This window comes from Cygnus olor, assembly GCF_009769625.2.
Source record: "Cygnus olor isolate bCygOlo1 chromosome W unlocalized genomic scaffold, bCygOlo1.pri.v2 SUPER_W1, whole genome shotgun sequence".
Taxonomy (NCBI): domain Eukaryota; kingdom Metazoa; phylum Chordata; class Aves; order Anseriformes; family Anatidae; genus Cygnus; species Cygnus olor.
The window spans coordinates 1,399,636-1,422,582 of NW_024429070.1; the positions used below are offsets into that span (position 1 = coordinate 1,399,636).

Consider the following 22,947-nt stretch of genomic DNA (forward strand, 5'->3'; position numbering starts at 1 on the left):
TGTTTGTGAAGGGCTTTAGAGATAGGTAGCTTCATATGCTTATAAGCATGCATAAAATAATTCATCCTGCCATTCAGATTAAACGGGTTTTGAATAAGATCAGATGAAGTGAAACTCCTCATCCGTCTCCTTAGATGAAGCCTAGGAAAATGGAAAAGACTTGCTACATAGGGCTTATCCATAAGCTTTGTCCAAAGGCTTGAAGTATTACTGTCCAGATCTGCAAAGGGTCTTGTGTGTTCCAACAAAGTAGTTAAAGCATCATTACTTCTAACTTGTAAGCTCTTGAAGTGGAATTACACATTAGCAGCATCATGAGCTCTTAAATCAGAGGGTATAAGCGGAGGAAGCATTTTCAGCATTCTGGGTGCTCAGCCAGGCCTTTAGAACTGTTGCAGTTAAGTGGCACAAGTTATGCTGCCCTTGCAATCTAGAATATTTTAGCTGCCTTTTCTAAATACGTTTTGCAAGTCAGCTTGGTTCATCTTCAAATATTAGTTCATATAACACAAATTAATTCATATGTTGGATTTGTTTTCAAGAGTGTAATACTTTTCTTCTCACAGGATACTGGTATCAGTGTCAGAAAAAGAGTCATAAAGATACTTAGGGATATCTGCATTGAACAACCAACATTTCCCAAAATTACAGAGATGTGTGTGAAAATGATTCGGAGAGTCAATGATGAAGAAGGCATTAAGGTAGAATAAAACATTTGTCAGGATTTTAATTATCATTGTTTTAGTGTTTCTATATTTTGACCAAAAAAACCCCAAACACACACACCACTATTTCATTGCTTCATTGTAAGATTTATTATTTTTATTTACTTTTAATTTTTTGAGAGAGCAAATATCTTGACTTCCTACATTGCTGACTTGTTTTTCTTTCTCTTGTTTTCTTCATTATTTTTTTGCTGGCAATCAAAAGATTTTAAAAAATATGTATGTTTTCTGGATTTTTTTTCTGCTTGTAAGTATTGTCTCTGGGTATTCTCTTTTCTAACAAGTAAAATTGGCATATAAAAATCCTTTCTGCAAACAAAATAAGCTTTAGGTCAAAATTAAGTTCTTGACATTAGTATATGCCAGATATGTATGTTCTGCATATAAAACATTATGAAATATTTGTGTGCTTCTTTTGCATTAATTCTGAATGTTTAATGAATCACTTATTCCCCCTGAAATGTTACTTATGTGACCATATTCTACTCTTTGTGCAATGGGTATGCAGAATGACACAAAATTAAGATTATATGATAAATCATAAACCTGACACTGATGTTTTTGTTTGATTCAGCAAAATAATTTTAAAATATCTGGGTAATTAAGCATTCCCCATGTAATAATTTTGCATCACACTTCCAGTGGGATATGAAATATGCAATTTTAAAGTTTCAGCATATATTTTTACCACTCGAGACACATTAATGCCAAGTGGCTTTCAGAGAAGACTGTTAATCGAGATGTAGGATCCGAGGTGCTGAAAGTTGGATCCAAGGTGCTGCTGTGCAGGGAGAATGACCTTGTTCTCTCTCCTTCTTTCCCTTGCCTTTCCAACAACCTCAGGCAGTGTCTACAATGTATTTTCAATGTTTCTGTAGTTGAGGAGAAATTCTTATATCTGTATGCTTTATAAGTAATGCAGGAATAATATAGTTCACTTTCATTCTGTTCCATATTTTCCACCATCCAAAAATACTGGAAGGGAGCCTACTTCCTAAGTTTGGCTAGAGAGACTTGGGGTTCTCTCCTTGTCACAGTTGTTCTGAAAACTCCAAAGTAATCTACCACTGCTGCTAGTTCTGCTATAGAAATCATAATATCGTGTTCAGTTGTTATTTTCTCAGGGTACTACGTTTTCCTGAGGAATGCAAATTAGTGCAGGAAAGTTTTAACTCAATTTTCTGTAGCATCAGTTCCCAGTGATCATTTGGTACTTTACTTGTTTAGAGGCCAGTATAACTCCTGTAATAGTATACCTGGGTCTCTCAGATAACATTCTCTACAACGATCTCACTTAGTTTTAATAATTCCTCATGAAAAGGCACATATCATCAACAAATCTATTGTATGGGTATATTAGAGATAATACCTATGTGCCAAGATAAGCTTATTTATTTCTGCTAATACTTTTTTTTTTCCCTTCAGAAATTAGTAAATGAGACATTCCAGAAGCTCTGGTTTACTCCAACTCCACACCATGACAAAGAAGCAATGACCAGAAAAATTTTAAACATCACTGATGTGGTATGTTATACAAATTTGAATGAGGTTGCACGCAAAACTTGATTATGTTTTTAGTATCTTTGAAATATTGTCTGTAGTCTTTTAGAAAGCAAAAAATATACAAGTATCTTACTTATCAGATAGTTTTCTTTATGTATCTCCTGACACTGAATATATGATAGAATTATTCATCCGATGGAACAAGCTTTAGGAAACTTTAAATGCTCACTAATATGCTGGCAATGATAACTGGGACCATATTATATTCAAGTTGTATAAAACGCTTGTTCAGTTAACAGAACAAATTTCTATTACGTATAACATTTTCCAGCAAATACTAGTAGCAGCATATAGTTAAGCCTAGCTAAGAAATTGTCTCTTAAAAGAAAATTTTCCTCAAACAATTGATAATGTTTATTTTGAAAGATTAATAAGCTTTTTTAACAAATACAGGGTCAGCTAGAGTAAACTAATATCTGCAGAATTGCATATACTTTCTAGGAGCAGTGAATTAAACAGCATGTCTCAAAAATCTGTTTCAAATAAAATGCTTATACTTCTGTAGTGATAATGTGTTGTGCAAAATCTCTGTGCTGAGGTGTTTTCATATCAGTTTAACAAAGGTATAAAGATCAAATAAGTACTCATTTCACTACTTTAAACTGTGTTTAAACTCTATCCTGCTTTTCAATATTTTTACTAAATGATAGTGTAGTATGCGTTTTTCCAGACTGGAAAGTTAAGCAATCTGACTTCAGCTTAACTCAGTTCTCCTACTAATTCTACTTTAGAGCACTTGTGAGCTGTTCTTGAGGTATAATGAGAGTTAAAGATTGGTTTGTTTATATTAAAAGTGTGTATGTGCACATATACGCGCACACACGTGTTCATTTTTGATATGTCAGGCTTGTATTTATGCTTTAATCTGTACAAAATGTCATTCTACAAAACCTGATGAGAAGTTTTTTCAAATGCAGAAAATGGTTTCTAATCTCCAAAGATACAAAATCATTGTACTGAATGCATAAAAACAAAACAAAACAAAACAAAAAAACAGTGTCTATGCATGTTTACTGTTCTTTAAAGATAATATATGTATTGAAGTAATATTTCTTCAGGTTCCTTTTTTAACCAGTTTATTCTCAATACTGCTTTTAGGTTGCAGCTTGTAGAGATACAGGGTATGATTGGTTTGAACAGCTTCTTCAAAATGTAAGCAATGAATTTTGAATGTATGGCACAGTTGTCATAAGAATATTAACATTTCTTTTGATGCTAAAATACATTGGAGGGGGACTACAAGAGCAATCCATTCAGTAGACAAATTCAATTAATGCCCTTTTAAACACATGACTTTGGGTTGTTTCTTTTGTTTGTTTGTTTGTTTTTAATCTTTATTGCTGTGATTTTCTTTGTCTCTGACATTAGTTTCTGTATTTCTATATGATCTGTTTTAAAAATACTTCACACTTTGGTTTGTATTTTGGGCAGAGTTTGTTTGTTTGTTTGTTTGTTTTTTGTTTTTAATTTAATGGTGTCCTCAGCAATTAATGACATTACCTTATCTGTGGACTTCATGTTCTTAATTTTGAAATGAACATCTGGTACAATGTAGATTTATTTTTTCAGTGGCAGATAAGTATATATTCTAATAATATCTAATATATTAGTTACACAGTTCATAAAAAGAGTGAATGTTTAGAGTATTGCTTACTTCTACATATTTTACTTTCATTGTTTTTTCTAAGAAATGAGCTTTCTTTGTTTATATCTGTTAGCCTGTGTTAACTTTCTCCTCTACATCTTCTATGCACCAGTTAATTTTCAAGCAAAATTAACAAAAGCAGGAATGGGGGAATTAGAGGTCTCAAAAAAATTTACTTTACCCTGGAGTGTTATGAAAATAGGTAGCCAAATAAACTAGCATGCCCCTTAATGCCAGCAAGGCTTCACCATGGGCAAATCGTGCCTGACCAATCTGGTGACCTTCTATGATGGAGTGACTGCATCAGTTGACAAGGGAAGACCGAGCGATGTCATCTACCTGGACTTCTGTAAGGCCTTTGACACGGTCCCACATGACATCCTGATCTCCAAATTGGAGAGGGATGGATTTGAAGGGTAGACCGTTCGGTGTATAAGGAATTGGCTTGAAGGTCACACCCAGAGAGTGGTGGTCAATGGCTCTATGTCCAAGTGGAGGCCGGTGACAAGTGTTGTACCTCAGGGGTCTGTCTTGGGATCGGTACTGTTTAATATCTTTATCAACGGCATGGACAGTGGGATGTAGTGACCCTCAGCAAGGTTGCAGATGACACCAAGCTGAGTGGTGCAGCTGATACAAGAGAAAGAAGGGATGCCATCCAAAGGGACCTGGACAAGCTTGAGAAGTGGGCCCACGTGAACCTAATGAGGATCAACAAGGCCAAGTGCAAGGTGCTGCACCTGGGTTGGGGCAATCCCAGACAGGAGCACAGACTGGGAGAAGAACTCATTGAGAGCAGCCCTGCAGAGAAAGACTCGGGGGTTCTGGTGGACGGAAAGCTTGACATGAGCCGGCAGTGCGCGCCTGCAGCCCAGAAGGCCAACTGCATCCTGGGCTGCATCAAAAGAGGAGTGGCCAGCAGGTCGAGGGAGGGGATTGTCCCTCGATTCAATTGATTCAGTACTTAAAGGGGGCTTATATAAAAGATGGAGAACAACTTTTTGCTTGGGCAGAAAATGGGGGATAACGGGGCAGATAATGAATGACAAGGGGGAATGGTTTTAAACTAAAAGAAGGGAGATTTAGATTAGAGGTTAGGAGGAAATTCTTCACTCAGAGGGTGGTGAGGCACTGGAACAGGTTGCCCAGAGAAGTTGTGGATGCCCCATCCCTGCAAAGGTTCAAGACCAGGTTGGATGAGGCTCTGGGCAACCTGATCTAGCGGGTGGCATCCCTGCCCCTGGCAGGGTGGGTTGGAACTAGATGATCTTTAAGGTCCCTTCCATCCCAAGCCATTCTGTGGTTCTATGATTAATGCCTGCACTGAAGAGAAGGCTACAGTATGACTTCAATTCTTGTTAGATATTAAAGCATCTTCAGGGACGTAATTTCAGTCCCCAATTTTTTTTCATACAAAAGAAGGCTCAAACTGATTACAATGTTCCTAAAAATGTTTCATCTTAGTTTGATTTTTTTCTTTTGCATGATGTCAAAAACATTCTTTTTGCCTTTGCACTTTTTTCTTAAGCATTTTTAAAAGCCTTCTATTACTTACTGGTAGCAAGTATTTCTAGATTATTGTTTTCCTCATAATTTCATGAAGCACAAAGTTAACTTTCATCCCAGTGCAAAAATCAGTAGAACTGCTGTCTTCTGTTCTTTTGTTGCAGTTAATTTTTCTTTAATTCTCTAGCATTTTGATTTTTTTTAACTTCCTTTAATTTTTTCTTCACAGTGAAGCTTTTATGGAGAAAATAGAGATTCTTTTGTAATGCAAAATCCTTGTGTACCTGTAGTAATTATTATAAAACCAGTATGTATCCAGTGTAAATTAATGCACCAATGCACCCTTACTACTAAATTGTTTTCTCTTTCATCTGCTATAGCTGTTGAAGTCAGAAGAGGATGCCTCATATAAACCTGTGAAGAAAGCCTGTACTCAACTTGTTGACAATTTGGTTGAGCACATCATTAAATACGAGGAATCTTTATCAGGTAATACTATTTAGAATCCAGTAGCTAAATTGCTTTGAATTTTTATAACAGTTTAACAGTGGTTGTTAAAATTACTATCATGAAAAGTTACTGTTACAGAATTCCTATCACAAAACTAGTGATAGTGAATTATTGCATTTCAGTTCATTATGAACTTTTGAGCACTGCATCATAATAAAGCTTCCCTAAGTTTTCTTTAGTTAACCACAATAACAGAACTACTTTTAAAATAATTTGTTAAAACTTTTAGATCACTAAAACCAAAACAAATATGAAATGCTTTATTTGCCTTAATATGTTCCACAGTTGTAATAGGAATCATTGGCTGGGCCAATGTTCTGTATACAGAAAATATTTTAAAAAATACTAATGTCTTTGAAGCATCTCTGCTTCTTATTTCACATATTTTGTGATCCTATACAAATGATAATACATTATGTTCTCATCTCTAATGCTCTTATCTAATAAGAATATACAAGAATATTCTGTACTGATCTTGAAAGATATGTCATGAAAGATATTCATATGATACTTAGGCCATATGTTTTTAATTGATCAAACAATGCTTAGATCTAATATCTTTTGTGTATTTTCTAATTTTTGCAGATTGCGACAACAAAGGCGTGAATTCTGGTCGCTTGGTTGCTTGCATAACCACTTTGTACTTATTCAGCAAAATCAGGCCCCAGCTAATGGTCAAACATGCCATGACCATGCAGCCATACCTCACCACTAAATGTAGTGTAAGTAGAGAAAATAAGAATATTAGCCTTGTTTTTCCCCAAGATAATTAAGCATAGAAATAAATGGCTGTCTTGCATGCTTAATGAAATTGAAGGTAGGAAAAGAGAAATAAAATTGTGTTTCTATTTCATGAACATCATATCTTCTAAAGATACTAGGTCCTCTAGTATGATCTCTGTAGCTTCTAAGATGCTGTTCCTCATCATCTACCTCCACGTTTTACAGCCAAATGAAACTGAAACCTCTACTGCCTCTTTCCCTTGAGGATTGAAAACCACTTTTTCACCTGTTACAAAATCATTCCTTAAATTTTTTTGTTTTGCAGTCACATTCTTAAAAGTAGGTAAGACTTAAGTTATGAATATTAAGACTAAATGTATGGTTCCATGAGACAGGATGATTTCATGTATAGTAAATGTATCAGAAGGAAAATGTCCTGCTCTGTCCTCTTCAGCACCTCACTTCTGCCTTCCCTAGCTTCCACTTATGCAGGTGTTTTGTGCCCCCCAGAAGACAGTTTACCTCTCAAAAACAGTAGAGAGCTATAATGCTAAACCACGCGCTCCAGTAAAGTGCCTCCCCCTCCTCTGAAACATTGTGGAGCTTTTTGTTACTTTGAGTAGCACAGTTGTCTCAGTGAAGGTTGTGATAAATCCTTTATCTGGCAGAAGGAGCAAAGCAGATCATGCAGCCATGGCTAAAAAAAGAGCATGACTGAGTGGGTGGCAGCACTCTATTGAATTAGGTCACCCGCCCTGGGAAGGACAGGTTTCAGAGTACTTGTTATCAGGTGAGCTTGTAGGTATATCCTAGCATTTTGACACAGTTTCCCATAGGATCCTACTGGATAAAATGTCCAGCATGCAGCTAAACAAAAACATCATACGATGGGTGAGCAATTTGCTGACGGGCAGGGCTCAAAGGGTTGTGGTAACTGGGGCCACATCTGGCTGGTGGCCAGTCACTAGTGGGGTCTCCCAAGGCTCCATTTTAGGGCCAGTCCTCTTCAATGTTTTTATAAACAATTTGGATGTAGGACTTGAAGGTGTTTTGAGCAAATTTGCCGACGACACCAAACTTGGAGGAGTTGTGGACTCGGATGAGGGTGGAAAGGCCTTGCAGAGAGATCTGGACAGATTGGAGAGCTGGGCGATCACCAACCGCATGAAGTTTAACAAGAGCAAGTGCCGGGTCCTGCACCTGGGATGGGGCAACCCTGGGTATACGTACAGACTGGGCGACGAGACGCTGGAGAGCAGCCCCGCAGAGAGGGATCTGGGGGTTGTGGTTGACAGCAAGCTGAATATGAGCCAGCAGTGTGCCCTGGCAGCCAGGAGGGCCAACCGTATCCTGGGGTGCATCAAGCACGGTGTCCTGGTTTCAGCTAGAATAGAGTTAATTTTCCTCCTAGTACCTAGTAGGGTGCTATGTTTTGGTTTAGGATGAAAAGAGGGGAAGATGTATGAGGAGCAGCTGAGGTCACTTGGCCTGTTCAGCCTGGAGAAGGGGAGGCTGAGGGGAGACCTCATCGCAGTCTACAACTTCCTTGCGAGGGGGAGTGGAGGGGCAGACGCTGACCTATTCTCCTTAATCACCAGTGATAGGACCCGAGGGAATGGTGTCAAGCTGCGACAGGGGAGGTTCAGGTTGGATATCAGGAAGAGGTTCTTCGCTGAGAGGGTTTTGCACTGGAACAGGCTCCCCAGGGACATAGTCACGGCACCAAGCCTGTCTGAATTTAAGAAGCATTTGGACTGTGCTCTCAGTCATATGGTCTGAATTTTTGGGTAGACCTGTGTGGAGCCAGGAGTTGGACTCGATGATCCTTATGGGTCCCTTCCAACTCGGGATATTCTATGATTTTCTGGGTTCGGTCCTGGAGCACTCTCCAGGCACATCTCCAGCAGATTTTTTTTTAGAGCTGTTTCCTGACTAACCGTATAGGAAAGGGGTATCTGATTATTTACTTGCTGCAACATCTCTTTAGTGGCTTACATCGCTTTTGTTACACAGGTTGAGATGAATTGTAGAATAAATTCACCACTGTCAACTTGAATATGTTAAATAGCTTGAGCGTAGCATATGGGAATTATCCTATCGTGATCAGTGAGCCTGATTTGTCAAAAAAAGTCCATTTGTATCAGGATGTATGTATTTAAATATAAGAAATGTTTTCTATAGATTTCTCACAATATATATAAATTCATAATTATGCAAACTAGTAATTGTTTTAATTGTAATTTCCATATTAGTGCACATTATTGTCTATTTTGTTTAAGCCACATTCAGCCATAGCACAACTTCATTTGTTGCTGATACCTGTTGCCAGGTGTTGTGTGTTCTCTAGTGTGCATCAAGAAGCATTCTGTAGATTTGTTGTAGGACTCTTTAAATATATATATATATAATAAAATTATCAGGATCAAAAGTTTTCAGGTGTGCACATAGCCTTGATGAAAGGTGAAATTCTGCTTCTACAGATTTTTTATTTCTGGAAGTTCCATAAAAAACAAGAACTAGCTTTCATAATAATAAGTAATTTAATATCATATGTAAACTATATGAATAGCATTCTAAAACTTTACTAAATACCTCAGTGATATCTTACATAAGAGCTGGGATTTTGTGAATATCAGTGCATATTAATAACAGTTATAGACAGTTTATAGGTAACATATACAGAAATGTTAAATGCTGTAAACACTGTTGTTTCAGACCCAGAATGATTTCATGGTGATCTGCAATGTTGCAAAAATCTTAGAGCTTGTAGTGCCACTAATGGAGCACCCAAGTGAGACCTTCCTTGCCACTATTGAGGAAGACCTCATGAAACTCATCATCAAATACGGCATGACGGTAAGATTTTAATTGCTAATATTCAGTTGTTGATTCAATTTTATGTTGTGAAATGCATTGTTTTGATTTAATGGAAGTCTATCTTCATTATGAAGTTGCTTATGCTGGTCATAGGACCGATGAGCCATGAAAAAAAACAATGTTCTTGGTTTACTGGAGTTTGTATGTGTTGTTGCTGTATTTTAATGATTATGACTTTGGGCAGGTTTTCAAAGCAGTCTAGGAGATAGACTGCTAGAGTGTTTGTTTTAGTTCTACATATCTCCACAAAAATCTCGATTTTAATTTCTAAGTATGTAATTCATTTGTTCTCTCTTGCTCCTAGGTTGTTCAGCATTGTGTGAGCTGTCTTGGCGCTATTGTGAATAAAGTCACTCAGAACTATAAATTTGTGTGGGCCTGTTTTAATAGATACTATGGTAAGTAAAGTCAAGGCACAACGTGTAAGTTTCACTTTTCAGTTTTGGCTACAAGTCTTAGGGATGCACCATGTTTAAATACTGTCATTAAAAATTTTATCTTACTGTAGGTGCGCTTTCAAAATTAAAAAGTCAACACCAAGAAGACCCCAACAGTACAATACTTACTGCCAATAAACCAGCACTCCTTAGATCACTTTTCACTGTTGGAGCTCTATGTCGGCATTTTGATTTTGATCAGGAAGATTTTAAGGGCAACAGTAAGGTAAAATAATTTGTATTTACTCTCCAAGTCTTATGTATATTGAATGTTCCACTTTTATTTGAAAGCACAGTATTCCTAGTTGCTCAATGCTGTTTTTTCATAATGCATAGAAGGATGCTTTTTGGTCTGTAAATATGTGCAAAGGCCATGTAGTAAGATTGTGTTTCTCTTTTCTTTTTGATATTTATGGTTTTCATAAGAGATTAAAAGCATCTGTTTCATCCTCAAACAGTTGTTATTTTTGTTGTAATTTACTCAGGTTAACATTAAGGATAAAGTACTTGAACTGCTGATGTATTTTACAAAGCATTCAGATGAAGAAGTACAGACAAAAGCCATTATTGGCCTGGGTAAGAAATATTAATAATTTTTATTCTGCTATAGTAAACATCTATGCATTCTAGCAGGAATTTATGTATTTATGTAGTGGCAGGGAGTTTATTTAAAATCAAACTTCACTACATGTTTTATTTGAGAAATTGCTAGAGAAATGAAGTCAAAGGGATGCTAATTGTATACTTCTGCAGTAGAGTGGATGCTTTTGACAGCGAATGCCTTTTCGATGCGTGTCCAAGTTTTAAAAAGCAGTGGATTTCAAAAGTAATGGAGATGCAAGTATTTTTTAGCTCCAAATCTTGTGGTTTTTTTTTTTTTTGTTTTGTTTTGTTTTGTTTTTGTTTTTTTCTTTTTCAGTCCTGAAGGCATGGTTAAAGAATAACTAGAAAAAGGGCTGGAAAAATCTTGAGCATTCTAAGTGAAGGGCCAGATCTTCTGCAGGAATTAAGGGAATTATGGCAGTTTGTAACAACTGGGGGTTGTTCTGTGAGATTTCACTAGACATTGAGATGATGACATAGCCTAAATATCACTGTTTTTTTTAGGATTTTGACTGTATTTCAATTTTAAATAGATTTGTTATCTGAAGCCATTAGTGTGGTATCTCAGTGACTTGCAGTAATGCATGAACTGCCATTGAGTGATTTGTATCACATTTGTCTTCTGCTCAAGGACAGAATCTGTACTTGTGAGAGAACCTTGTTTGGGCAGATAGGCCTTGGTTTCTGGAAGAGTTCAGTTCATAGTTATGGCTTGCTCTAAAGAAAGTTCTCTCGTGTGTGAGCATGCTATAATTTAACTGTAAGCTATAGTTTAACTATGGACAATAATTTGCCTTCTTATGCTGCTGTTTTGGTGGCTTTTTAGATGACTAGTAAGGGCTCTGAGGATAAGAACCAAGACTTAATCTTGATTTGAAATTCTGTGAGAATCCATTTCAGATAGCTGAGCAGAATTAATGGCTTTAGAGTTGTCTCATTTGCAGGAGCAATGCCATGGTGTTCTGGACTAACTGGAGTTTTTCTAGGCATTGCATCAAGGTGCACAACACTTCCTGTAGTTTAGTCAAATTTAATTGTCCTGTACAGGATATTGCACGTGGGACATGGGCTACCATGCTAACCATAGACATAATTACTTTACTCATGGACGTTTACAATATTGCATTAGCCAACAATGTTGCTAACTTAGAGACTGAACTCTGATCAGTTTGGGGGAAGGGGAGAAGGTGGGGGTGCCTATCAGTAGTTTTTTTTTCAGATTTTTCTTCCTCTGCCTGTAAGCACCTCGGTCTTTATTTTAATTAAACCTCAGAAAACTGTTTTAAGTGATATATTGATCTCATCTACATACTGGTTCTATTTTGGGGTTAGCTGTTGTATGTGTGGACATGTGGTAGACAGGGCAAAATTCTACCTTACAGGCTGGTAATTGAGCCAAGTTGTCAAATCATTCAACATTTGTATGAAGCAATAAGGTGAAAAGAACTAGCAAGCTATTTCCATGTTTATGCAAAATAAAGGTGTTGCATGAAGAATGCGTATTTTCCTATCAGTAATTATTTGTGTGTCCTTTCGGTAAGGGCCCTGAGAGTAGCAGTGAACAGAGTGAAATCCAGCTGGTGACTGGTCACCAGTGGTGTTCCCCAGGGGTCGGTGTTGGGGCCCATCCTCTTTAATATCTTTATTGATGACTTGGATGAGGGAATTGAGTGCACCCTCAGCAAGTTTGCAGACGACACCAAGTTGAGGGGAAGTGTCTATCTGTCGGAGGGTAGGAAGGCCCTGCAGAGGGACCTGGACAGGTTGGGTCAATGGGCAGAGGCCAATGGGATGAGGTTCAACATGGCTAAGTGCCGGGTCCTGCACTTTGGCCACAACAACCCCATGCAGCGCTACAAGCTTGGGGCAGAGTGGCTGGAAAGCTGTGCAGAGGAAAGGGATCTGGGGGTGCTGATTGATGCTCGCCTGAACATGAGCCGGCAGTGTGCCCAGGTGACCAAGAAGGCCAACGGCATCCTGGCTTGTATCAGGAATAGTGTAGCCAGCAGGACCAGGGAGGTGACCATCTCCCTGTACTCTGCTCTGGTGAGGCCTTACCTCGAGTCCTGTGTTCAGTTTTGGGCCCCTCAGTAGAAGAAGGACATTGAGGCCCTGGAACATGTCTGTCCAGAGAAGGGCTATGTAGCCGGTGAAGGGCCTGGAACACAAGTCCTATGAGGAGCTTCTGAGGGACCTGGGGTTGTTGAGTCGAGGCAAGTCGAGGATATAACATTTTGATTTTTGTTCCTTGATGGTTCCTTGGAGAGCTCCTAATTATTCAGATACTGACCACTACACTGGATGTGCTTCCAGACCTGTATGACTCTTCTTACTGCAGCTTCCCTAGATCAGCACCCTGTCTTTATCAAGAGTATTGCTTTCATGGCTGATAGAACTCCTTATAAGTTTTGGATGGTGTCCATATGAAAAAGCAATACTGTTTGGATTAGAAAAAGCTATGCTGTTGTAGGAATTGGGAGGGGATAAATTTCATACCTGTATTTTGAAACAAGACTTAAAAATAGAAATATAATTTCTAGATGATAATGTGGAATATTTCCTCTTCCCCCCCCCCCCTCCCCCTTAGGATTTGCATTTATACAGCATCCAAGCTTAATGTTCGAACAGGAAGTAAAGACTCTGTACAACAGCATTCTTTCAGATAAGAACTGTTCAGTAAACTTAAAAATCCAGGTGTTAAAAAACCTTCAGACCTACTTGCAAGAGGAGGATACACGTATGCAGCAGGCAGACAGAGAGTGTAAGTGTTAAATTCTTCTGTGCTAATGAGGCATTCAAAATCTAACTTTTTTTCATACAGTTATTATATATGTGAACCGAATCACTTAAGATTGTTATCTATCAATAATACTGTACACAAAGTATCCTAGGAGAATTTTCAAAAACCATTATGTGCATAGGTGTATTGAGAAGTGTAGGTTACTATTAACTTTCAAGATGTATAAATTCTGGAAGCAATCCAGAATACATAATTGCTGTAATGATGGTAGTAATGCTTTTCATCAAAATCTTCTCTAAGGTTAATTTGCAGATGCAAAATAAGAAATAATAAGAAAAAATTTAGATTAAAAACTTTTTTAAGGAACAAGAGTATAATTAAGGTCATGTCTCTAGTTTTCTTGAAGAATGTTTACCATCAGATTGTTCTGCATTTCATGAGATCATAAACACATTCTAAGACAGCTGAAATGTGTATATATTGTAAAGCTTAAAGATCAGTATGCATCAACTAATGGCGAAGTAAATGATTATACTGTGGTGAGTGTTATTGTTTTTGTCCTTTTTACAGGGAAAAAAGTAGCAAAACAGGAAGACCTGAAGGAAATGGGTGATATTTCCTCAGGGATGAGTAGTTCCATCATGCAACTATATCTCAAACAGGTCCTTGAGGCTTTCTTTCATACCCAGTCCAGTGTACGCCACTTTGCTCTAAACGTCATTGCACTGACATTAAACCAGGGTCTCATCCATCCTGTTCAGGTATGGTAGGCTTTTTTTTTTTTTTTTTTTTTTGGGGGGGGGGGGGGGATAGTATTTTGGGGGGGACATTGGATAGTATTACTTTTCTGTTATAAGTTTCAGGTGTATGCCAGGCCTTTTCCTTCCTTTGATTCTTTATACTGGAAACTGTGTTAGCTTGCCTCCACCTCAATCCCTATATCCTCCAAACACTATGAAATTCCAGAGCCAATGTCAGAACTGTCTTCAGTCATCATCTCCATTATTCTTTGCTTACATAATATTTTTATAATTATTTTTAATGCTGCACCCATCATTCATGTTCAGTTATAAGTTGTGTGCTTGTTTTTTTTTTTTTTTTAAATGACATTTTTTGTACTGTAAATTGACTTTCGAGTTTGAGAGAAATAGGAATGCTACCTGAAACCTTGCACAACTTCTATCATTATTTGTAATGCTGGTCTTTCTTGTATATTGTACTATGTGCTTGCAAAAAGTAGTCAGGTGGTTAAGTTGCATAGAGTTTCCTATTCTAGTTCCTGCAGTAGTCAGAATACAAGAACAACAGTGTTCTGACTGGAAGAACAATGGAAGAACAAAGATAGAGTGAGAAAGAGGTGGTACAATGACTCTGAATAATTATTTCATTTTTTTTTCAAGTGCGTGCCATACTTAATTGCTATGGGCACAGATCCAGAGCCCTCTATGAGAAACAAAGCTGACCAGCAGTTGGTGGAAATAGACAAAAAATATGCTGGGTTCATTCATGTAAGTAATTCTAAATTAAAATTTTACAGAATACTGTTTGCTGATAGTTTAACACTTGAATATGCCTCAGCTGCAGAAAAATAGTAACAAATTAACTATAAGCAGTTGTAAAGAAGATCCTGACTCTTTCCCCGATCAGAGATTTCTGTTGTTAGAAATAGAAAGAATGCAATAGGATGTAATAATTTGAAGCATCTCTTCCAGTCTAAAATTGTCTTTAATTTATAACTCACAATGTTTTGCACAGTGAATAGTACACGAGCATTTATTTGATAAGAGATAAGGACAGGTGTTTCGTAATGTTTAGCAACAACTTACCTATATCAGTAGACTAGGGAAAAGAACACATTGTTCAAAATAGGATTCTAGGGTATTGAGGCTTTATGAATTGTAATCTGAGCTGAAGGAGCATAGGAAGTTGTTTAGAACTGGGGGATCTTGCTAAAGGAAAATCTGAGGGCTAAGTGAGGACTTGTGGAGTTGTGGCATAGTGCTATTAGTTCTGTTTAAGATCTGAAACGGCACTGCAGAACCTTTACCTTATCACAGAAGATCCCATTCTTGGTTCAACATGTGTACTACATTATGGAAGTTCCCAAATTTGCTTTGTATTCCACTGAAATTGGAGCATTGTACTGTTCATGGTATCCAAATATACCTAATGCAATAGGTAAAGGCTGTCAGAGGAGATTTGCTCTGTAGGCAGCTCTGATTTAAATCAATGTATACGTGAGGAGATAACTATACTGAACAAAAGCAGAGGTGGTATGAGGAGAGTTGGATATGCAGCCTAGGTAAGGATTCATTCTGTTCTGAAATTTCAACAGCAGCCGTGAAGTAAGTAAAATCAGCTGGAAATTCTAGGATATCTGCAAAAAATAAAAAAATAAAAATCTCATTTTTTGTTGGTTATTTTGCACTAATATGGACTCAGTATTGGTTTCACTATAGCTGACATAAGCATACACATTTGGTAAAATATTCTGTTCATGTATGAACATTTCAGTATTCTTGAAAGTAGTTTAAGTTGAAATACCTGGTTGCAGTTGGTAAATAGATTAGCTGTATATGTTTCTAACATAGAATGAATGGTGAAAGCAGTTCACAAGACATTTTGATCTCTGCCACAAATTCTGTTTTAATGTTTGCCAACTCAAGAGGTAGTATCACTGCAGTGCATGTTTGAAAGTTCAACTTCAGATGAGCAGCCACTTAAAAGGAAATAAGCTAAAAAAAAAGTTAGTTTCTGTTAACAGGCATTTGTTTAATTTTCCACTGCAAAAAAATATATTATGTGTTTCAGTTTTACTGCTTGAAAGCAATGGTTTAAATAAAAATAAATACTTTTCAGATGAAAGCAGTGGCTGGTATGAAGATGTCTTACCAGGTGCAACAGGCGATCAATACCTGCCCAAAGGATCCTGTAAGAGGTTTTAGACACGATGAATCATCCAGTGCATTGTGTTCACACCTATACTCTCTGATTCGAGGAAACCGTCAACACAGACGAGCATTTTTAATTTCTTTACTCAACCTCTTTGATGATACTGCAGTAAGCATCACATTTCTTTCACTTCAAAAGAAATTCAAATATAGCAGTACAAGCTTAAATTCTCCTTTCACAATGTATTTTTATGACATAAATATTGATAACTTTGTTTCCCTATTGTGTTTTGTTTTGCTTTGTAATATGAGGTATTTACATATATAATATTTGTTATTTTTGCATCATTCTATATCTTTCTATATACCCAGTTTGGATTGATCAAAAATAATGTATCTTCAGTTATGGCTAAATTTTACGTATGTTCTTTAGAGTCAGGTGGAAGATATCTAAAATAAAATTTGTTATGTTTTTTTTGCTCTAGACTGTTAGGAACATATGATAAGAGTATAAATCCAATGTATTTATAGGTACGCTTATAATTTTGTATTTATTCTTAATTTCCAGAAAACAGAGGTGAATATGCTCTTGTACATAGCAGACAATCTAGCATGTTTTCCTTATCAAACACAGGAAGAGCCACTGTTTATAATGCATCATATAGACATTACACTATCAGTTTCTGGTAGCAACCTACTACAGTCATTTAAAGAGGTATGTGCCTTTATAGTTTACTATATTTATTATGGTGGCAACATAAGCTTCTCTATAATTTGGTCAATTTTTCAGTGAGTACAGTACCATTATTATGATATGGATGAGCAGCATTACTTTGTAACCAGTAGTTAAAAAACAAACAAACAAATAACCCTCTTTGTTCTGGCCTGGATCTGGAAGACGCTAATTAAAAACCTTTCCTTACATTTCTGCTTACGTTATTAAAAAAGAAAGAAAAATTTTGAGATCTCAATATTAAATACCTATCATTTCCTAATATTTCTGAATAATAATAAATTGCATGCATCTGGAAGTACATGAACCTGGAATCATCATGAAATATTGGTTTATTGTGGTTGTTTTAATAATAAAATCCAGTTTGCTGTTTAATTCTTTTTGTTCTCAAGTAGCTGATGGTAGTTGCATGTGTGTCACCTGAGAGACTTTAAATACATTGTTTACTGCAAGAAAAGTGTGTGGTATTTCATTTCATATGGTGGTATGTAAGAACCCCGGTCATGGTATAGTATCTGTTGTTACGGCAATACACAACCCTGTAAGAAAAAGGCCTCTATTTCTCAGACTTCTTCATTTCCTGGACAACTTTAACGATAAAAGGTCCAAGCTGTTAAGAAGCAAACCCATTCCAAGAATTTCCAGTCTGATACTAATTACAAGTCAGAGTTGATGCCTGGAAAGTACACTGCTTTGTGTTCTCACCCCACCAAAGTTGATTTTTAATCTGCTAGAAAAAGACAGATTCTTCAGATTGGGCACCAGTGTGTAGCACCCAGCACAGTAAGGATGAGATGCTGACTGGGACATCTTAAGTTCTGTGTTATGAAAAATCATAGTATGTGCAGTAATAATGCAAGTGTGAAATTCTGTAGCTCTAGAAGTAGTAAAACTGATTATTAGTAGCACTGGGTAGGATCCCTTGGGGTTTCTCTGTTCAGCAGCGTAATTAATATCATAACGTTTTAACAGAGGCAAGGATTAAAAAGAGCTTGGACTAGTCTGTACCAAAGTACTTATGGAAATATATGTAGTGTACAAAAATTATATCCAGGTGACATATAAATGGAATTTTCTTCCCGATTTATTGTATTCTGCCTTCTAATGCATTTTTCTGGCACTGCTAAAAGAAAAACTTTTTAAGAATAACATGCCAGTGGAGTACTTGTTGCTTCACTTACTTCTGTTGTACCCACTTGGGGGGGGGGGGGCGGGGGGGGAGTAGTCTTTGGATCAGTTATTTTGGGGTGGGGGTCAGGGTCAGGGGGTAAATTGAGCATTTTTTTTTCCATAAATAATTTTAATCTTTGAATATTGAGTTCTGAATTATTTGTTGTTGTTATATTGTTCAGGGAATTCTTGCTGATTTCAGCCAATGATGATTTTGGAAAGATTTTCTAGAAACAGACATGATGCTACTTTACCCTAATTTTGGAACATGTGTTAATTTCTCTCTGTCACAGTCTATGGTGAAAGACAAAAAAAAGGAAAGAAAGCCTTCATCAGACGAGGAGGCTGAGAGTGACAGTAACAGTGGTAGTGAGAGTGAAAGTGAAGAGGAAGCTTCTAAGCCTCGGAGATTACGGAAACGAGTAGACTTTGATTCAGATTCTGATGAAGAAAATGATATAAATGCTGTGATGAAATGTTTACCAGAAAATTCAGCTCCTTTAATTGAATTTGCAAATGTGTCCCAAGGCATATTATTACTTTTGATGCTGAAACAGCATTTAAAGAACCTCTGTGGATTCTCTGATAGGTAAGGATTGCTTAGATAATAGCCCGATCTTGTAATTTAGTGGGTTCTTTGTAAGGATTAAGTTTGGAAGTTTTTAAAAAAAGTTATTGTAACTAATTGTTTAAGCAATAGATTTGTGTAAGAGAAAAATCGTAAATGTGACAAGTTGAATGTAATGAAGCAGAAACTTTGTCTTAGAAAAAGCAATGATTAATTTATTATCAGGATGTCTATTGTAGATGAAACGATGAAAGTATGACTGCTTATACTGAAGATTTTAAAAGCTTTTCCTTGAAATTATTTTAGAATTTCCTTAAAAACTCTTCTTTCTTGTTTTCTTTAAACAGTAAAATTCAGAAATATTCTCCATCTGAATCTGCAAAAGTTTATGATAAAGCGATAAACAGGAAGACAGGAGTGCATTTCCATCCAAAACAAACTCTGGATTTTCTGCGGAGTGATATGGCTAATTCTAAGATCACTGAAGAAGTGAAGAGAAGTATAGTAAAACAGTACTTAGATGTAAGTAAAGTTGCTCAGCAGAAAATCTAAAACTCTTTTAAACTGGCTAACACAGTACAAACTTGAAAGTAGATGCTAATGAATTGGACAAACATTTCAAAATGTTATGTTCCTGGTAATCTTATGTGATATTCTGATAACTCACAACTTTCTTTCAGGAACACATGAGCTGTTCAAGCTTGAAGTTGTCTGCCATATGTTTTACCCTGTTTCTTTACCTTTCCATTTGATTTAATTTAATGTAGTGTCATATCAATGGTTATTTTTAAAGTCACAGAGTGGACCAATCTTTTTTTTTTTTTTTATGTATAGTTTAAGCTCCTTATGGAACATTTGGATCCTGATGAAGAGGAAGAAGATGGAGAGGTGTCAGCTAGCACAAATGCTCGGAACAAAGCAATTACTTCACTGCTTGGAGGAGGCAGCCCTAAAAACAATGCAGCTGAGACAGAGGATGATGAAAGTGATGGGGAGGATAGAGGAGGAGGCACTTCAGGGGTGAGGCGGAGGAGGAGTCAACGTATTTCGCAGCGTATTACGTAAAATGATTTTTATGTGCTTATAAATGTCAGTCTATTATATTAAATGTACACCAAGTAATGTAATCCACATGAAAGCATTTTGTAGATAGAGATTCTCTACTTAACCATTTATACAACTTTTGTAGAAAGTTTAACAGAAAAGACAATAATAAAAAAAATAGAAAATGAGATTTATCCAGCATAAAAAGTTATTAATTTTCCTTTGGAATGTACTGTGTGTTATCCTTTTTATTGTTGCCAAGTTTTTATGTAGCTTTATTATTCATGTGTATATATAATTTTATATATCAATAAGAGATAAAGACACGGGTACAAATTAAGAGTATGTGATTTTACAAGGATATGTTAACCCCTTGGCGCTGGCGGTCGCGGTGCGTCTCATTGCCGGCAATGGAATGTGTGCTGGGAAATCCCAACTCCCGGCGTCAAGGGATTAAAAACAATAAAAGCAATAATTTCACTAAAGTTCTTTTGTGTAACACTTGGTCTTTTTTCCCCCCCAATGTTTTAGTCATTGAGAAGGTCAAAACGAAATTCAGACTCTGCGGAGTTGGCTTCACAGATGAATGAAAGTGTTGATGTCATGGATGTCATCGCTATTTGCTGTCCAAAGTACAAAGACCGACCACAAATTGCAAGAGTAGTACAGAAAACCAGCAATGGCTTCAGTGTTCAGTGGATGGCAGGCTCCTACAGTGGCTCCTGGACTGAGGCTAAGCGCCGTGATGGCCGCAAACTGGTGCCTTGGGTAGACACTATTAAAGAGTCAGACATTATTTACAAAAAAATTGCTCTAACGAGTGCTAATAAGCTGACTAATAAAGTTGTTCAGACTTTGCGATCGCTGTATGCTGCCAAGGATGGAACTTCCAGCTAATGAATTTGTACATGCAGCCAAATTTGCAGGAATTGAAATTACACAAAAACTTGAAATATCAACTTTCTGGAAACAAACAAACAGTTAAATGAAGAGTAAGAATGGGACCTGGGACACAGGAAAAAAAAAAAAAAGCAGGAAATGTTTGGTAAACATTTTTGTGGGAGCTTCCTTCGCTGTTGTGCAGCAGAAACTTAGTTCATTTTTACTCCCACTGTATTATAGTTTAACAAAAAAAAAATGTTTATATCTTGAAAAAAAAACAATTTCTGTTTAAAAAAATAAATAAGTGAATGTTGGAAATTAGTCTGTTAATGTTCTTAATAAAGTGTTCTTGAAGTTTAACCTAGCAGCGGATGGCTTTCTTTAGCTTAGCCCAGTTTCCAGGAAAGCATTGTTTTTCCAGGCTGTAAAATGGCAGAATCTCCTGGATATATAATTTATTCTGTTGAAGGAAAAAAAAAGTGGGGTGTGTGTGTGTGGGTGGGAGCATGCAGTATCTCTGACCTATCTGCAGGAGGAGTTTTTGTAAATGTAGATTTTGATGTATTAGGTCACCCTGAAATACTACAAGAAAAGGGATCCCCAGCAAATCTGGTGGAATGAATACTGCAATAAATTTTTTTACTTCTCTTTGTTACTTGTCTGTTTCCATTTGAATTTCTTATTGTAAAGATCTGTTTAAATCCATTTATATTATTTTGCAGTCTTTTATGTAATATTTACTATATTAGTGGTTTTCAATTCAAGACATAAGATATTGTTTATACAGTTTGTATAGGCTGATTTCTGAATAATTGGTATCTTCAGTTTTATCCCTTAAGGGATATAAACGCAAGTTAACTCCAGGGTTTTATTGTATCCTGCAATATTTAGTGTTAACTATATAATTTAGCACTGTGCCAAACACATTTTCAAGAGTACATTTTGATATAAAAAGAAACTATAGTTTATTCCTTGTATGCTTCAATTTCTTTCTAATGCTGTCCAAATGGTAATTTATGATAGTTTAAATTTTGGGAAAGCTGAATGACTATTCTGCTTGGGCTAACTGGCCACATATGCATGTCTCTGGGTTAATATATATAAAGGTTTATGTCAAAAGGAGATAGCTACCAGTATCTGAGGAGTGAATGGGTACAAATCTGGGTAATTATGTTACCTTCCTTCACAAATTATTTTTTTAATGTTTGTATATTAGACTTTTTGTTTTTTTTTACAAAAAATCTAAACCAGCTTACTTTTTAGGGGAATATTAAACCCTGCTGTGTTTTCAGTATATTTATCTATAAAACATGTTCCTCAATAAGTAAATCTTTCTTCATGTTTATTTTCTTTCACAAATTTAATTTATGGTAGGATATTGCTTTTATGAAACTATCTGGCAGAACTCTAATATGTTATTTGATTTGTGAGTAAAAGTAACAATATTCCAAAAGATTTTAATGTACAGGAATAACATTAAACTGAAATGATTAACAACTCCTCAGAATCTAGTTAGTAATTGTTCTTATGGGAAACGCCTTTTTGCTGTTTCACCACTGGAATTTTTCTGAACAGAAATATTTTCCCACCTTTTTTCTTCACTGTTGCTATTTTCTTCACTGTACAAAAGTCTACATCTTGAGCTAAGATAGGTATTGATAAATTTGGGAGAAGTAGAAGTCACGCCTGCAGCTCAGGGTGCAGAACATTTTTGTAGCAAATCATGAAATACTGTATTTCTCAGGGCCAGGAGCAGCTTTTATAGTGGGAATTTCATATATTCACTTTGAGAATAGAGGGGTTGTATGACATGTCACATGTTATTAGTAGAAAGTTGAAAATACTTCAAGGGAAAACTCCAAATGATAAAAACAAGAATTTCATATAGATCTGCAGTCTCAAATGAAGTTGTCACTAGTCTGTTAGACATTTCTGATGCTATTTATATTAAAGCATCATATTTTTAATAGGTAATACAAATATTTCAGTGATCATAAACATTTTTTTCCTGGTCATGTGGCTTTCCCAATAGCAAAGAAGTTTGTTTTTAATAAATTTTAATTTGTTTGGTATTTGTTAAAATAAAATTATCAGAAAAAAATATAATTAAAAAATAGAAACCTGATGTCTAAAGTTGTCTTAGTTAAGAGGAGCATATATGCTTCTTGATGGGATCTCTTGGCTATAATATAATATAGACTTATAAAAGTAATTATAGATTATTAAATAAATTGATAAAGATTCTCACTAGTTAAGAGCCCTTCCGTGCTATCCATAGTAAGATTTAGTTTTGTTTTGCCTATCACAAACATTCAGATTGCTTGCTGTGA

The 22,947-nt window shown here is 36.3% G+C and overlaps 1 protein-coding gene across 1 annotated transcript; it reads left to right on the forward strand.

Moving 5' to 3' along the window:
* The first annotated feature begins 571 nt into the window (after nt 1-571).
* Nucleotides 572-20,260, forward strand: LOC121062901 (nipped-B-like protein). Its single transcript, XM_040543199.1, has 17 exons — nt 572-701; nt 2,151-2,249; nt 3,387-3,440; nt 5,820-5,928; nt 6,535-6,671; nt 9,388-9,528; nt 9,854-9,947; nt 10,058-10,212; nt 10,472-10,562; nt 13,177-13,350; nt 13,900-14,090; nt 14,730-14,837; nt 16,189-16,389; nt 16,789-16,935; nt 18,417-18,712; nt 19,039-19,213; nt 19,526-20,260. Exons 1-17 carry the CDS (start codon nt 654-656, stop codon nt 19,754-19,756), a joined length of 2,451 nt encoding a protein of 816 aa, XP_040399133.1. The 5' UTR covers nt 572-653; the 3' UTR covers nt 19,757-20,260.
* The last annotated feature ends 2,687 nt before the right edge of the window (nt 20,261-22,947 follow it).